At 45.0% G+C, this 18,083-nt stretch overlaps 1 protein-coding gene across 13 annotated transcripts in view; it reads left to right on the top strand.

Moving 5' to 3' along the window:
• Window positions 1-17,842, top strand: part of Limch1 (LIM and calponin homology domains 1) — a 316,282-nt gene extending 298,440 nt beyond the window's left edge. For 7 of the 13 annotated variants that reach the window (XM_036200115.1, XM_036200117.1, XM_036200114.1 and 4 more), the window contains 6 exons: window positions 1,934-2,064; window positions 3,025-3,148; window positions 4,952-5,038; window positions 6,405-6,513; window positions 8,824-8,926; window positions 14,978-17,842. In XM_036200115.1, coding sequence (XP_036056008.1) covers window positions 1,934-2,064; window positions 3,025-3,148; window positions 4,952-5,038; window positions 6,405-6,513; window positions 8,824-8,926; window positions 14,978-15,003 — 580 coding nt within the window. In that variant the 3' untranslated portion in view covers window positions 15,004-17,842. The remainder of the gene's footprint in view (window positions 1-1,933; window positions 2,065-3,024; window positions 3,149-4,951; window positions 5,039-6,404; window positions 6,514-8,823; window positions 8,927-14,977) is intronic. The other 6 variants (XM_036200124.1, XM_036200119.1, XM_036200126.1 and 3 more) reach the window with 2 other exon arrangements.
• The last annotated feature ends 241 nt before the right edge of the window (window positions 17,843-18,083 follow it).

Below are 18,083 nucleotides of genomic sequence, written 5' to 3'. Positions count from 1 at the left end.
TAAACAGGCGAGGCCAGTTGTGAAGAGAAAAAAAGGAATATAAATTTGAGGATAGCCTTGGATACATAGTGAAAGCGTATCTCAAAAAAAATTAAATTTAATAGCTGGAGAGATGGCCCAGAGGATAAAGTCACATGCTACTCAAGCCTGGAATTGAGTGTGATCCCCGGAAAGCACATAAAGGTTGAAGGAGAAACCCAAGTCCACAATCATCCCCTGTCCTCTACATGCATGGTGTGGCATGAGCACACACACCATACACATGTATCTCACACGATTCAGTTTAAATGTTTTAATAATGATGTAAAAAGTTGAATAAGGAAGACCTGTTGTAAATAAAGAAAATAGTATAAATCATCAAAGAAGCTTGTTGACCCCAAACCTCAAGCTTTCAGTTACTTGAAATAGAGGATGTGCCAGAGAGGAGAGACCTTGAAGTCCTGAGTCCCACCTACTGTGGTTGACTGTGGACCCGAGCATGGCCGCGGGTGTCCCATGTTTACTCTGAGTGATAATGTGAAGGATAACCAATTTGTTGGAACAGTTGTGGGTGGTCCCTTATGCGTGAACTCTAGGATGTTCCACGGGACATCCAGAAACAAACCCAGAAGCCCCAGTACACACAAAGTACCTCAGACTGGAACAGACTCTGGGCTGCAGGTTATCACTCCTACTCTTGCTTAGCCTGGAAGGAGTCTACAGGAAGCCCAGGAAGTTGGCAGCATCCCAATTAAGAAACAGATGCTTTCCAGGCAGTGGTGGTGCACACCTTTAATCCCAGCACTCGGGAGGCAGAGACAGTCGGATCTCTGTGAGTTCAAAACCAGCCTGGTGTACAGAGCAAGATCCAGGACAGGCACCTAAACTACACAGAGAAACCCTGTCTCAAAAATAAAAAAAAATTAAAAAATTAAAAAAAAAAAAGAAACAGATGCTTGCCTCAGGGGCATGAAATCCCAGATAGGTGTCAGCAAGTAGGAATGCACCTATAACACATGTACAGCATCCCAGAGGGACCGGAAAATGAGAAAGGTGTCTGAGTGTCATAGATGGGTCAAGGTGAACAGTTGGCTGGGAGCAGGGTTCTGGTGAGGGTTTACACTCAGTGGGCTGCTAGCCTCAGACACTGAGCACCAAGTCTGATTGGCAGGGCATTGCCCGGAAGAGCAACTCTGTTTCCAGGTAACACTGCCTCAGAGTCTGGGGACTGAGCTGTTAGGAAGGTTTGAAGGATCCCCAAACACACCCCATGTGCCTGCATGTTTGTTCACTAGTTCTCCAAACAGTCCTTGCCTATGGATTTGCTGTTTGCTTTCTCCAGGCTGGTCTCCTCATCACCAGCAACGGTGCTTTCATCTCCTTAAATCTTTCCTTTCTCTGCACACAGAAGTCACTGAAAGGCTGGGGAAGTAACCAAGGCTGCAGAGATCCCAGGTGGCCCCAGGGATCTATTTATCTGTTCATGTTTAGATAGTATAATCTCTCTGTAGCGTAGGCTGGCCTTGAACTCACTGTGTAGCCCCCACCCCCCTCCATCTGGCCTCGAACTCCTGATACTGCTGCCTCTGCCTCCTGAGTGCTGGGATTACAGGTGTGTTTCACCATGCCTGGTTTCCAGGTGAAACCTATAACAATTGCTCTCTTGTGAAAATCTGGATGCTTTAGGTCCACGCCCTAGAGGTGCTCAGCATGAAGAGCCTAACAGGCAGGGAGGACCCCAGAAATTGTCATTTCTTGACTTTGTTAAAGGGATGGGCACTAAAAATGCATAGTATTGTATAATGGTTCTAGATCTAGTTTAAAATAAAAAGAATAAACAGTCCATTTCCTTTCCTTAGATTGTAATTGCTAGCTTTGTGTCCCTGAGTATGGAAACAATAATTTTGATCTGGTTGCTGTTATCTCTACTCTGAAGTATGTTTCTTTGTTTTAGCATTAGCAGCCTAACTCAAGGGCCCTTGGCTCACTCCGAAGAGTCCATGTCAAAAGGAATCCATCTGGACCAGCAGCCCCAGGCTGAGGCTGGGGCCCCACACTGTGTTACAAGCCCACAGCTAGCTCAGGGTAAGAATGGACCAGAGGCTGCGCGCGCGCACACACACACACACACACACACACACACACACACACACACACACACACACACACACACACACACAATGGTTCAAGCCCCCAGATAGCTCAGGGTAAGAATAGACCAGAGGCTGCACACACACACACACACACACACACACACACACACACACACACAGACAAATCCCAACATTTAAGTTACTGTAAATCCTTCATGCGGTCCAGAACTGACCTCTGCTGGTGGCAAGTTTCTCTCTAAGGGCCCCTTACCCTAGCTTCTGTTAAATATAACACATAAATTCCTACTGTCTGACCAGATTCTACACGAGGTCATAAGGGTCTCAGTGAGACCTGAACAGTTCTTAGCATTTTACAGAATGGAGGCTGTGGCTCCCGAAATGACCCAGTGAGGAAAGGGCTGCCACTAACCCTGATGACCTGACTTCAGTCCTTAAGACTCAAGGAGTGGAAAGAGAGAAGCATCTCCCAAAAGGGGCCTTTGGCCTTCACACACACTTGTGTGGCATGTGCTCCCCCACACACACACAAAATAAATAAATGTAATTCTTTTTCATTTAAAAGGGGGGCTGGAGGGATGGTTCAATGGTTAAGAGCAGTGGCTGCCCTTTCAGAGGACCCAGGCTCAATTCCCAGCTCCTCTATGGCAGCTCACAACTGTCAGTGACTCTATATCCAGGGGGACATGATGCCCTCTTATGGCCTCCATGTCACTGCCTGCATGTGGGAGTCACAGATGAACATAACCCTGCCCCAACCCCCAAAATGCTCTAGAGGGGTAGACTGTGCCAAACCAGATTGGGATACGTGTGCAATACGGCCCACATAAGATGGCTGTGAGGACCAGAAGCCATCGGCGCTTTAAAGGACGATGTATTACTGGGTATCAAAGTGACTTTGCTGAACATGTTTATGTTCCTTCCTTGGTCTTAGATCCACCTCAGAATCAACAGGTATCAAACCCATCATCATACGTGTCAGAAGATGTGAAGCCCAAAACCCTGCCCCTGGATAAAAATGTTAATCATCAGATTGAGTCTCCGGGTGAAAGGCGGAAGTAAGTAGACAAAGAAGATGGAGGTGGGATTCCTTTATTAAAACAAAACAATTGTAATGACTCAGATAGGGGAGAAGTGTAAGATGGCCGCAGCATTTTTGTGCTTGGTCTCTGTTTAATCATTTTGGGGATAATAGGTATTTAAGCGTTTAAAACTCTTCCTCTCAGTGAGCCTTCCCAATAATGTCATGAGTTGATAATCCCAGTTTTCAGATGAAGAATTTAGGGAAGTTACGTATCTGGCCCACAGAATCTGACTGGTGAAGTGTGAGAGGAATATACAAAGGACTCACAGCTTCCGACCACAGTTAAGCCACATCACACTTACGGCATCCATTCATCCACTTGCATCCAGACTGTGTGGGTTCAGAGTCTACCTGCTGCTGCCTACCTACCTGGAACCCTGGGCATGGGTCTTAGTTTCCTCCTTATCAGGTGGGAATGAGACTGGCACCTTCCTCAGATTCCCAGGCCTGGCAAATAACCAGCTCTGCAATGTGGGTCATGAGCATGCCCATTAGCTTCTCTTCCTGACATGGTATTGAACCGCCATTGTCTCTCTCTCGGGGCGCTCCGGTTTTCATGGCTGGATATCTGAGGCACCAGGATCAGCAGGACCTCAGAGGGCCTGGATGGGATTACTCGAAATGGTTACTGGGGTGCTTCTCAGCCTTTTGTTCTTTCAAGCCACGGTGCTGACACTTTGAAAATGTGACTTTTGGAGGAGACAAGTGTCACCTGAGGTGGGAAGGCCAGGTGAGCAGGGCCTCCAAGGATCTTACAGGCAAGCAGCCAGGAGACAAGGGACTCTGCCTCTGTCTGCCTCGGTGGTCTTCTTTTCCTTTCCTTGGTATTTTCTGTATCCTAACTGGTTCTTCACTCAGGAAACTAGCTTTTCAAAACTTGACCCCACGCGGGGCTGACTCCTAAGCAGCCCCTGCACCCGGGTGACATGCTAACATGATGGGGGCCCTTCTGATTTCTCATGACCTGATGTGTTAAAGGGTCTGCGCGCCATCCTTCATGGCAGGCGTTTAAGGCAGCAACCGTGGCACTGAAAATTGCCTCCTCTAAGATCTGCCCTGTTTGTTTGAGAATTCACCAGTATTCTCCTTTTTAAGGAGCAGTACCAGTAAGGTTTTCATTTTTACAAATATCACGTGATCCTAACTGCATGATATTTGTTATTTGCAAGGTCTTTACCATAAAGTGATTTTTTTTTTTATTTCCCCTGAACTTCTGGGCTGCCCTTAAGAATTTCCTCCTCTATCTGAGGGCACCAGGGACACATTGTGGCACACAGATACATATGCAGACAAAAGACCCATGCACTTAAAAAAAAATTTCCTCCTCTGTCTTTATTCATCTTTCAATCCCACAAAGGCGTAGTTTTCATATTAAACTTGGCATGTAACAACAGCTTGCTCAGCAGCGTCGATAAGTAACAGCCCAGTCACTTAAGTGAAGAAGAATTCACCAGTATTCTCCTTTCTGAGCAGCAGTACCAGCAAGTTTTCATTTTACATACATGTGCATTCTTGCCAGATGTAATTGCTAATTTTGTGCCAAAAAGACAAAAATACACAAAAAATACCAAGCGTGGTAGCCCATGTTCCTGACCCCCACTTGACAGGCTGAACCAGGAGGAAGCGTAAGCTTCAAGCCAGCCTGGGCACCATGGTGAGACCTTATCTCAAAACAAATAAGGAGGAGAGTCCTTTTGTTTTAGTTTTAAGCTTAAATGTCTCCTATTGTGGCTTCTGTTAACTTCTTGTAACTGTGGGCTCCTTTACCGTGTTACAGGAAAAGCCCTCGAGAGAACTTCCGGGCCGGGCCCCTGTCCCCCTGTTCTCCTTCCCCTCCTGGCCAGTCACCAAACAGGTATAAGAGGTCAGCGAGCCTTTCGGAGGCTGTTTTGTGGTCCAGTACCTAATGGGCCTAATTCTGGCCAGATGAGTGCTGATCATCCACATCCCTCACCACCCCCCATCCCCAGAGTGGGGAGGAGTCAGGAAAACATCTCCATCTGTCTGCAGATTCATCCGCATGGGGTAGAAAAAGTCAGCTCTGTGGTGCTGGCCATGGCCATTAGGTTTTAATGACATTGTGTGGAACAGGCAATCTAATAATAAAGCCCACCAGACAGTTGGTGGGCTCCTACAGCAGGGCCTCTGCCTTCAAGAGGATCAACCCTCTGAGGGTAATGGGCAGCTGGCTCCTCTAGAGAACTGAAGAAGCTGGGAAACTTCATCCTCTTCCAGCTCTCCCTAGGTCTCTGGACATTAGTCAGTCCCCATGATATCTTTCAGAAATGCCTGGGTGTCTGTCTGTCACAGGCACTAATGACTAAGGGCTCAGTGGTTTTCATTGGTAGAGGATTTCTCTTCATGGCTAGAGAAAAGGAAATCTTAATTGATGGTGTTTGATGAAGCCAGCTCTTCCTCCTCTCCATGTCTGTCCTTCTGTTCCCTCTGTCCTTTTGTGCAATGCATACTTATGAATTTCTCCTAGGGCTCTGCAGCAATGGGCATCATGGGAAGGTTGTCCTGAGAGGACAGCCCTGTGTGGCAGGTGGGCAATTGACCCTGCCCTCTCCCCTGGTGGGACCTGCTGAGCTTAGCTCCTATGGGTGGACAGCGTCCAGGGCTGTCGGTGGAGGCAGGGAGTGGGTTCAGTCCCAGGAGGTCACGGTATAGACAGAGAGCAAGTACCATTCCTGCAGACGGTGTTTGTTCTGGAAGACACAGTAGAGCTAGGCTGGCCAACCCTCTCCCTGTGTAGGTAGGAGGGAGACCCAAGGAGAGCCCTTGATGGCACACCATGACTCGGAGGAGCAGGGACCCGATCCCTGAGGCCTCCACAAGTGTCCCCTTCCCCCATGACAATGGACTCTTAAAGGAAAGGCAATGGAGACTGCTAAGGCCACATTGGGACCTTAATGAAACTAAATCTGAGTGTCTTTGTAGGACTTCTGTAAACATGATACATATGTTGAATCATCTTGAGGTGCTCAGACCCAGCACATTCAGCACCACACCCATCCATCACCCTCAGCTTAGGCCTTGCTGGCAGTGTATGGCTCTGCTTAATTCTCCATTCATTGTCAGTGTGGGGTCCTCATTTTACTCATGGTTTAAGCATTTTTTTTTTAAATCCACGTTCCCATTTTTGTATGAGGTTGCCTGTTGCATGAGCCAAGGGTCTCACTATGTCTGTTTTGGCTGTTTAGTTTTTTGTTTTTGTTTTTTTGACTCAGGTCTATAAGTGGGAAGAAGCTGTGCTCCTCCTGTGGGCTCGCTTTGGGTAAAGGGGCCGCCATGATCATCGAGACCCTGAATCTCTACTTCCACATCCAGTGTTTCAGGGTATGTACGCAGCCCTCTCCTCTCTGAACTGATGTCTGGGGTTAGGTCTTGTCCTGTCCTGAGAAATCCCTCCTGTACCTTTGCAGCCTCTCCCCACATGGTACAGACAGATGTGTGGGTCAAGTCCAGCCTTAAGAATACAGCTCCCCAGCCCTGAGTCCCTCTGGGAAGAAAAATCCTTCTAGAAGGAAAATAGATCTGTGCAATTTGTCTTGGCACACTTCTGTTACTTACAGTGAACGTTCCAAAGGGAAGTCGGGAATGAGACCCTGGGAGACAGCGGGGCTTCAGAGTCTGTGGGGCCTTAAGGATTTATTTGAAAGAGCTTTGCTGTTCTTTAACTTTTCTCATTGCCTGTGACGAGGTTTTAGGTGTTGCCCTCATGGAATATTTTCTGCCCAGTGAGTGGCAGTGGCTACATAAGATTTCAGTGTTCAGAGAGAGCATGCCTGTCACCTCAGGTGGTAGCCCCTCTTCGAAGCCCTGGATTAAGTCTGTTGATCCGTTGTTGCTGGTCCTTGGTGTTTTGTCTTGTTTGAAACAAGGTCTTGCTTTGTAGCCCAGGCTAGCCTCAAGCCCCTCACAGTCCTTCTGTCTCAGCCTCCCTAGTGCTGAGATGACTAGCATGCACCACCACACCCAGCCTGTCAGTGGCCTTTGCTGAAGAATCCCAGGTAGCCTTTCTTAGTCTTATTGCTCATTATACTATGCTAGTTACCAGCTGTTGTGATAAACAGTGAGCTCCGTAAGAGTAATGTCTTCCTCAACATCCACGGTTTTCCTTTGCATCTACAGGGGTAAGTATCAATAAATACTTTAGAGGGTCTAGTACAGTGCATGGAGGAGCCTCACTTCTGATGCCAGGTCTCCTGCTGCTTGGGGGCAGGGGAGTCTATCATACTTGGTATGCTGTCAGATGGAAGAATTGTCCTCTAACAGCACCCCCCAGCCTCTCTTTCAAGTGAGCACCTTTCAAGTGGGTGTAATTGAATTTGAAGCCAAACCTTCTCTCTCTGAATATCTGAGTCCTATTTTCTCTACATGATGCTAATACATTTTCTTTTTCTCTTTGGATTTTGCCCTCTTTCTCATTGGTAGCATCCTTGGCTATACTGTCCTTGTAAGGGATGAAAAAAAAAAAAAAAAAAACCTCCCTTTATCCCTACTATAAGAAACAGTCAATGGAGTTCACAAATCGGATAGAACACAGTGAAATGCAGTTTCACCCGTGGGCCGACTGTGTCCCTGTGACCTGGCTAGTTTAGAGTATGGATTAGAAGCTGCATCTGAACCTCTGCAAGGGGCTGGCACCTAGAAGGACCCCCATGCCACCTCCTCTGTTGAAGATGCCTCCTGCATTTCACTGTGTTCTCAAACCACCCGGCTAATGGGGGTTCCGTACCCAGGGAATTTATTACCCGGGGTACCACACCTCCAATGTGGAACGAGACAATGGAATGTGTGCCTTAGTAATTCTCCAGTGGAATGTTCTGGAAAGCTGAGATTATTAGTAGTCAGATATCAACTGCTATCCACTGGCTGCATGTTTGTTTAAAACCAGTAGGGTGTAATATGTTGGTAATGGTCCTTCTATCTCGACTGAGAAATTGTGCATTGTAACAGCTGAGCAGGCTCTCAAGTCACTGCAGTGTCACTTACCAGGTTCCCAACCCCAGGGCAAACCAGTTAGTGTCTCTCAACCTGTGTCCTTCTCTGTAAAACACAGGAGTTATGATAAAATGGTCAAAATATATTTTACTTTTTTTTGCCATAAACTGGCTTATGGTGCCATAGCTAACCCATAATAGATGCTCAGTGAACATGGAGCTGTTGGGAGTATCCCTGGATGCCTCCCATAAGCAGTGTCTTAGTTACAGTTCTGTTGCTATGAAGAGACACATGACCAAGGCCCCTCCTACAAAGGAAAGCATTCCATCTGGGGCTCACGGTTCCAGAGGATGGTAGAGGCCACAGTCGGTCGTCAGTGCAGGAAGCAGACAGGTGTGGCGCTGGAGCAGTAGCTGAGAGCTTTGCATCTGGAACCCCAGGCAGCAGGCAGAGTGAGACACCCTGATGCCTCACAGCCCACCCCCAGTGACAGGCCTCCCTGCAACAAGACCACGCCTCCTAATCCTTCCAAAGCAGCTCACTAACTCGGGACTAACACATACAAACAAATGAGCCAATGGGGCTGTTCTCACTCAAAACGCCACACACACACACACACACACACACACACACACAGTCACCAGCAGGTTCCAGACACGATTCCCCATCGCCTTATAACTTCTGTCCCCTCTCTCCCTGTAGTGTGGCATTTGTAAAGGACAGCTCGGAGACACAGTGAGTGGGACGGATGTTAGGATTCGCAACGGTCTCCTAAACTGTACCGACTGCTACATGCGATCCAGAAGTGAGTATGGGGAGACTGCCTCCCCCGGTCACACATCTTCTGTGGGATTTGGTGCACGGATTCAGTTATTTTCTGCCTCCAATTGGCATCCCTACTCCTGAATAGAGGTCAAAGAAATAAAAAGCCAGTAGGCAGTTACTCCTCACCGGAAGTTCCTGCTCTGGTGGGCACATGACTCTTACCCAGGAGTGTGTGAGCTCCTCGACAGGTGGAACTGTAGGCAGGTTTGAGAGACCCGTCTGAGCGTACTGCAGGGACCTTGTTGAGGCAGAGGAAGGGTTAGGGTCTGCTGCACTGTCCCTCGGTCAAGCCTGTCTGCAGAGGCCTGCAGGTGGAATGCAGAGCCTTTCAGGAGTTTCATTACAGAATACGGCTTTGTTCTTAAAGGAACTTGAAAGTTCACTGAAAGGCATAATGATGGCTTCTACTTCTCTGATCCGGCCCACTTCCATACCTTTGCATACAGTAAGATCTTAAAAACTGGCTGGCCGTGGGTACCTTCTGGATTTTCCAAAAGAGAAGGTGCGTGTTTTATTTGGAGCCACCAGGGGGCGCTGCTGTCTAACTGTTGAGACAGTTTGAAACTGGCTGGTGGCTTGCTGGCCCAGTCCTCATTAAGTAGAGACGCAAACAGCAGGAGACCTTTTAATGCAAATTCATTAGTTATGGGGAAGACATGGCATCCGAAATTTAAAAATATTATTTGTCAGAGTAAGCGAAGAATTATATCACTGGAGGATAAGAATTTAAAAAATTAAATGGTTTTCATTTATAGCTACAGATTTAGTGCATTAAGAAATACAGAGAAAGATATGCCTGTTAACATTATCGAATGCAGATTGTTTGGATCTGTGATAAACCTTGAAGTCATACAGTTCCAGTTGGAGTTATTGTTGAATAATGGGACTGTTGATGTCATGGATTACACATGGCATTAATTGGCAAACTTTGTATCCTATATGAGGTGTATAAGCTGTGTTCAGTACATCTCATGAATATGCATGCCTGCATATAGAAATACATACACACACGTAATGTATAATAATTGTACTTTTTCTTTTCTTTCTTCCTTCCTTCCTTCCTTTCTTTCTTTCTTTCTTTCTTTCTTTTCTTTTTTCTTTTTTTTTTCCTCTAGACAGGGTTTCTCTGTGTAGCCCCAGCTGTCCTGGAACTCGCTCTGTAGACCAGGCTGGCCTCAAACTCACAGAGTTCCACCTGCCTCTGCTTCCCTAGTGCTGGGATTAAAGGCGAGCACACAAGTGTACTTTTTAAAACTAGGCTTTTGTGTGTTTTGTTTTTGTGTTTTAGGAAGGAACGCCCTTTTCCCACAGATTTCAAAGTGATTTCCCCCTATCATTCTTTATAAATCACACTTTCTTCTCAACCTCAGCAAGAGGCTGGATTGGAATCATAATCCCAGAAGGGGGCGCTGTTGGAATAAGGAACTGTTGAGATAGCACTGTGGATCTGAACTGCTCTTGTATCTGAGCATGTGCAAAAGATTCCAACAAAGTTGAACCTGCCTCTGGGTGGCAGTGACCCCTTTTCATCCCAACTTTTTGGGAGTTGGATGATTTGTTGCCATTTCCTTTGGAATTAGGTTTCTGGCTGTAGGCTAAGAACTTCCGTTACATATGCAAATATAAAAGGCGTTAACTGTTTTTAGTTCCGACTAAAGATAAAAGCCAGAGAATTCCTGGAGCAATTTCTGTAAAAGCTGTTTGAAGGTAGACTACACGTGAGATTTTTTTTTTCTTGTTTATGATAAGTTTTTTCCCCTTTTATTAGCACATATTTGTTGTATCAAATGCTAGGTCTCTTTATTCCACTTTTATATGTGTAGATCCTGTGTGTTCATCATTTTCACAGAGAGAGAGAGAGAGAGAGAGAGAGAGAGAGAGAGAGAGAGAGAGAGAGAGAGGAGAGAGAGAGCCATTATCTTTTCTCAAAATAGAATACTGTGTTCTTTAGAAACACTAAGAAGAAAGCAGGGTGCCCAATTGTTTCTCTGCTCATGGTGCCCCTGCAGACATGCAGAAGAATAAACAAATGACTAAATACCATAATTCTGTAAGGTTAGACATCTTGAATAGTCCTGAAGCATACGACATTGGAATCAAAGTCTGTCTGAGGCTACCCCTTCCCCGTGATTTCTTCAGGGCAGGGGTAGAGTGGGTGTTGGTGTATTGTGCGTGTGCTTGCACACATGTTTCCACATGGGCTTGCACACATGCTTGCACACGGGCTGCATATGTGTTCGGCTTCACTCCACAGAGGGACTGGGCTCTGTATGGAGTTGTTTTTATCGCTGTGTTCAGCATTGCCCCGTCTGTCTTCTGGGTGGATACCCCGGTTGTGGCCAAATACTTCTATGAACATCCTTGTGTGTATATCTGGATGAAGATGTGAAGCCATCTCTAATGGGTAGATACAGAGCAGGAGCAACATTGTATTAAAGGGCATGATCTTTTTACAGCTTCAGACATCTTGCCTGATTATTGTCTGAAAACAGGGTGCATGGGGATCTGCCCTCTTCTTCTCTGCTGATAGCAACTCTTCGAATGATCATCTGTTAAATATTATCCCTGGGCTGTCAGTGTAGCTCAGGACAGAGTGTTTGGTTAGCGTGCATGAGAACCAGCACCAAAAAAAAAAAAAAAAAAGGAAAAAGGAAACCCAAAAACCCACTCCGCTAGGCAGGGAGGAGCTTGTATTCCTTAGATGTGTAGCAGGTGGGTATGGGTATGGTGTAAATGTGTGTGCAATGTGTGTGTGTGTGTCTGTATGTGTGTGTGTGTGTTGTGTGTGTCTGTGTGTGTGTATGTCTGTATGTGTGTGTGTGTGTGTGTGTCTGTATGTGTGTGTGAGTGTGTGTGTGTGTGTGTGTGTGTGTGTGTGTAGGTCAGCAGCACGTCTTCCAAGGTCACATCTCATCATACTTTTTGAGACAGGGTCTCTCACTGAACCACCAAGTTCACTGTTTCAACTGCCTTGGCTGGTCATCGACCTCCACAGACCCACCAGTCTCTAACCATGCCCCAGTGTTGGATTACAGACATGCACTACCATGTCTGTCTTGTGTGTGTATGGCGGGGCACTGGGGATCCACACTCAGCTGTTCATATTTACACACTTACCATCTGAGGCCTCCCCTTAGCCCCAGATGTGTATTTTTAATTCTGAGTATAAGCCGCTTTCCCTGTGGGTTTTTTTTTTTTTCTCCATTTATTTTTCTGTAATGTGGTTCTCTGTCCTTTGTCCCTCTTGTTGGAACCTGCTTTGTTGAAGGGCTTTGCAAGTTAGATGTTTTCCCGGTGTGACAATTTGCTGCATGCTGCAATTATTTTTTTTTCCACTTTGTGATTTGTTTTCATGCAAAAGACTTTCATTTTAAATAAACATACAAAAATTCTTTGCCTTTTTTTTTTTTTTTTTTGGTTTTTCAAGACAGGGTTTCTCTGTGTAGCTTTCGCCTTTCCTGGATCTCACTTGGTAGACCAGGCTGGCCTCGAACTCACAGAGATCCGCCTGCCTCTGCCTCCCAAGTGCTGGGATTACAGGCCTGTGCCACCACTGCCTGGCTAAATTCTTTGCCTTTTAAAATTCTGGGCCTTATGTCCTACTTAGGGAAAGCAACACTTGCTGTTCCAAAAGTATAAACAAGTTTAGCTGAAAGTTACCCTAAGGTCTCCTTGAGACTGTAAATGTGTGATTCTCAGGAACATATTTGGAGATAAAAATTAGGCAGATATCTGGTAAGTTAGCCCATGGCATGAATATTACTTCATGATCACTTTTTTCTAACTAATATGGAATACTGGCTTTCTCCTGAGTTCCCTGGGAGTTGAGTCTGCTTCTGGATATATGATTATATTTTAATGTACTTACATTCCATGACTGTGTGGTTTTAATTGTTGTGGCTTCATAATATGTTTTAAGATTGACTAAGAATAGCCAGCCACATACACTCCAGTTTCTTTCTTTCTTTTCCCCACAAAGCTTTCTTAACTCTTGCCCATGATTTTTTTTTTCAGACAAATGTTTGATTCATTTTAGGCTAATTTTAATTAAGTGAACACATGTCAAGGGGGAGTGACCAGGGTATATGAGAGCCCCCCTCTCTCTCCTCTCTCTCTCTCTCTCTCTCTCTCTCTCTCTCTCTCTCTCTCTCTCTCCTTGCTGTCTTAAGAAATAAATGTACTCGGGAATGATGTGATGGGGTAGGATCATTTAACTGAAGAACTATAAATACACTTGACAGGTTGACTGTATCCCCAGATGTAAGTGGCGTGGGGGAAGGACGGCTGACAGCGATATTTCTTCTTTTTTATAATACTACTTTGAATTGAGAAGGGAGATGGATTGATGGAAAGTACGGCTTACATCAGAGGCATCCCGAAGAAGCAAAAATCACTTCATTCTGTGGGATAATAAAACCTGAATATTTAATCCTCTTTCCTCCAAGTAACTAGTCACATTTAAATGAACTTTGGTTTCTGTTGGAAGAAAAATGGCATAAAGCATATTCAAATGCAGCTCCTAAAAGCCACGTAAGGAGTTTTTAAGTTCATATGTAAATGGAATGGAAGTGCAAAGTCAATTACCCATCATGGGCTCCAGCCATCGCATGTTTAACTGGTGCCGTTTGTGACTGGGCACTGGATGTCTTCGTACATGGCATTCTGTCCCATCATTCACTCTGGTGAAATGCACTTAGCACAAACTCCCCCGGGTCCTTTCCAGTGTGTTCACCTCATCATGACTAGTGCCTCAAATGAAGAAGAGACCCTGGGAAAGCTTGACAAGAACTCAAAATTTAACCCTCCCTAGATGGGGTGACCAGGTAGAATACAGGATGCTCAATGAAGTGTTTGAAACTTGAATTTCACAGAGAGCCATGCATTTTTGTTACTGTTTTTGATTGGTTTGGGTTTTTTTGTTTGTTTGTTTTTTTGGGTTGTTTTGTTTTGTTTTGTTTGTTTGTTTTTTGGGGTGTGTGTTTACAAAATTCAAATGCACATGGGAAGCCAGGGTGGTGACCTTGGTTGTCATTCTTTAGATGCTGTCCACTCTGTGTGTGTGTGTGTGTGTGTGTGTGTGTGTCTGTCTGTCTGTCTGTCTGTTGTCTGTCTGTCTGTCTGCACCTCAAGTTGGCTAGGCTGCCTGGCCAGCAAGCCTCAGGAATCTACCGTCTCTGCCTTCCCACTGCTGAAATTGCAAGTGTGTGCCATCATCTTCAACGCCCTCACCTGGGTTCTAAGGATCCAACTCTGCTGTCTCCGGGCCCCATTCTCTTTGGTGGGTGGTGGTGGGAGTGGCCTGGTTTGAGAGAGTCAAACTCCCACCGCAGCAGAGACAGACCTCCAAGTCACCGTGTAGCCAAGATTCTGATCCTCCTGTTTCCACCTCCCATGTACTGAGATTCCAGGATGCACTGGTACATCCAGCTAAACAACAACTTTTCACATTGTATTTCAGATATATAATCATTTTTTTCAACATATATGTGTTCCAAATATTGCATACTCCAGATTTAGCACAAGTGTGTCCCAAATATCACATGGGATATACTTACATGTTTAAAATATGTATTTGTCTGGAAGTCAGATTTATTAGGTATTTGTATTTTACCTGTTCAATCCAGCAATCTGGTTTTTTGGATCATTTAGATTCCTCCAGTTTCAGTGGGCCGATTCTTTGACTTCAAAAAGAAAAAAAGAAAAAACTTCTTGCTAATGTGTCCCAAAGGACAAATTGGAAAGCTTGATTGGGAGTCATTTAGTTTAGGGGAAATCCAGAGTCCTTACATCAGGCTGGAAGCATCGGCACAACCTGCACACCTGGCTCTGTGGGGCTGAGGATCTCACAGCTGTCTTTCAACAAAAACCCATGCGATGCCACATTCCGTGCCCAGAGACGATGCCAAAAGTATCCAGGGGGCCAAGACTCCCCTTCCTATGGGAAGACACTTTGGCAAGACTGACTGCTGACTTGAGAGTTTTGAAACATTCGGGATGAGCCTAACCCAAGTTTCTGGTTTTCTCTCCACAGGTGCTGGCCAACCTACAACACTGTGATGTGGTGGGGAGCTTCTGTATCACTGAGCATCATTTTTTTAAGGGTGTCCATTGGCAACTGCTTAATTAAACCCCAAGACCAGGGGCTTCTCAGCATTCATCTACTTTCTGGAAGACTCTTCTACAAGGTGGTATCTGCTCTTTTGTATGTAGCACAATGTTTGTGCTTTTTCTGGTTGGGGGCTGATTTTTTTCTGCACTTGCCCAGTATATAAAGGAGAATATTGCATTGTAATGATTCTAAACAGTTAACGAAAAAAAAGGTTTTAGCATGGGCAGAGAGACTTATGGCTGAAAAGTTGTTATTCTCTTCTTCGGGATATAGCAGAAGGGTGCAATAAACCTGTTGTGTTTTAGTATTTCTAGAAATTAAACATGTTATGTTTACAGAATTGAGCTTCAGGAAGTGCAAGACATGCCAACTTAAGACAGGAGCATAAAGTGAATGCATTTCAGAAAAACCAGACACCCCAGAAAGCTCTGACTCTGAACTGTAACTTGTTTTTTAATGCAAAGACACTAGTCTGATAGTATATACTGTACTCCTGAAAACATTTGTGTTACTTACCTTTGGGGGCAGAAATCCTACCAATAAACTCTCCCACTGCTAGTATTAGATTTTGTGTACCCTGGAAGTCAAGTCATTGATAGAGGCTGGTTCAGCAAATGAAGAGAGTCCTTTCCATACTGCTAGACTTCCATATTCTGTGATATTGTGCAAAGGTAGGAAGAAGCAATAGACCAGCCATTGTCTTCAGACTTACTATCAAACCTCTGAGGAAGTATAGTCTACCCTGACCGTGTGTCAGTGGCAGCCTGGAGGCTTGGGCTGCCTGCTTTCTCCAAGCACTGGGTTAGGGCTTTTTGAGGACTTGGTGTGAGGATGTGGGTGTTAGGCATCGAGGACAGTCTACCTTTAGCAATGAGTACATCTCACCCTTGCCTGCAAGTTTGCCTTGGGAGCTGACGCCCAGGTATCCAAAGAGAAGCATTAAGTCGATCCTAACAGAAGCCAGATGGCATGGCGTGACCAGCCCGCAGCCTGCTCTGTAAGCAGCAGCAACCAAGGCGGACGGTGCCCTCCCACTCCCATGGACCTGTGTGCGCCTTCCTTCTCCCACATCGCCTTCTTTACTCTCAAGAATTCTGGACCTGACCCGTGGAGTTTAGGAAGGGATGCCTGCGGAGATCTGGTTTGTTTCTCTGCCCTATGTGATAAGTTTCAGCGGGACGTGACAGGATGAAATGGTTAAACCAGCATGACTTAGCTCTCCAGGCTGTTTTCCTTAAGACTGGGGAAAGGGGAACTATTTATTCTGCCTTAAAAGGATGGCAACCAAGTAACGACGCTGTTAGGTGAATGTAGACTACAGACACACTCCTAGTAGGCTAATGTAGCATAGAGAGAGAGCAGGTAGATGTTTTTCTGTTATGTAAAGCAATAATTTTTTCCGTGTCTTATGGAGTATGGCTAGCAGTTATTTATTTCCATGCTAGACGGTTCTTTGCATGTGGGTTCCTTATAGGTGCAGGCATCTCCTGGCCACTGGAGGCATATTGACCACTTTGCCATTTGGACGAGCTGTTATTGGATTGAAATTCACACATCATTTCATTCAAAATTGTGCCTTAGAAAATGCAAAGCTGTTGCACATAGCGATGAATGGCAGATCCAGAACACCAAAGGGAAATGACGTCACTTCCTAGTTCCCATGAGTTCTCTCAAAGGTGTTTGCTGCTTTACAAGAAAAAAAATAAATAAATAAAAGATTTTAAAAGACAAATAAAAAAAAGGAAAAATTTAAAAAGAAAAAGAAAAGTTTTGAAAATGTACAGATCAAGTCCAATATTTTGATGAAGCACCTGCATGTTTTATTAACTATTTTAATAATGTGGATGTTTACACTTTGCATGATATTAACAGAGTACTTTACGAGAAGTGATGCACAAAACATGTACAATATGGTCATTCATAAGCAACTTTTATAGAATACTTTTTACATGTGCGAGGCCATCCATTACATCAGGAGCACATGAGTATTGCACATTCTTCTGGTTTCACAAAGCCATTTATACATATTTCTTAGTGAGACACATTGTACATGCATTGAAGCCAGACTGGAGTCAGGAGGAATCAAGCCCCATTCCCAAGTGGAGCGTGCTTTCCTGTAATGAACACTAGTCACCAGCCTGGAGTAATCTCCAGCATTTTCTAAATTCTAATTGCCAACTGTTTCTATTTCTATTTGATTTCTATTTCATTTAGAGCCAGTTACATGGGTAGCTTCGGCAGACTAGATCTTGTTGTTCTCCAAGGCGTAGAAGACTATGATCTATTTCTCTTCAAATAATCTTTGAGATCCCAGGAAAAAAAATGCGCTGTTGTGTGGAGCTATAATGTAAATGTGTTTGTTTATAAACCAGACGGGGCAAGTGAGTGATTTATTGTTCCTGGGGGACTGTAGCTGATTCTCCCCTGCAGACTTGGAATGCTTCCTTCCCAAGAACAAGAAGGGTGACTCTGTTTCTCACTAGCAAACTTTGATGACATCTGTCCTTCTTTCTGTATAGTATCATTAACATGACCCGTATTCCAGTTACCATACGTGATGTAAGATTCAGTGAGCGGAAGTAATCCACCTTTTGATGTGAGTCCATCCAAAGATGTTCCTGTTCTGGGTGGGCAACATTCTGTATCAATTACACTAACTTTCATTTACAATATTTATTCTAAAAATGCCTCTGAGAAATAGTTTAAAAAAATTAAAAATGAAAAGTTGTCTAAAATGCAACAGCTTTTATAGTAAATGTACATTTATAAATAAAATACTCAAATCCACTTGGTATTGCTTTTGGTATTTCTGGGGGGAGTAGAGGGTAATTCTTCTTGGGGAGCAGAGAGTCTCACGGCTCTTGGCTCAGGGCTGCTTTGTCAGATGACGGCAGAAATGTGCGTCCAGCCAGGCATAGTGGCACATGCCTTTAATCCCAGCACTCAGGAGGCAGAGCCAGGTGGATCTCTGTGAGTTTGAGGCCAGCCTGGGCTACAGAGCAAGATCCAGGAAAGGCGCAAAGCTACA

Source organism: Onychomys torridus, chromosome 10 (assembly GCF_903995425.1).
Source record: "Onychomys torridus chromosome 10, mOncTor1.1, whole genome shotgun sequence".
In the NCBI taxonomy this organism is placed as follows: domain Eukaryota; kingdom Metazoa; phylum Chordata; class Mammalia; order Rodentia; family Cricetidae; genus Onychomys; species Onychomys torridus.
This window is presented reverse-complemented; position numbering and strand designations above follow the sequence as displayed.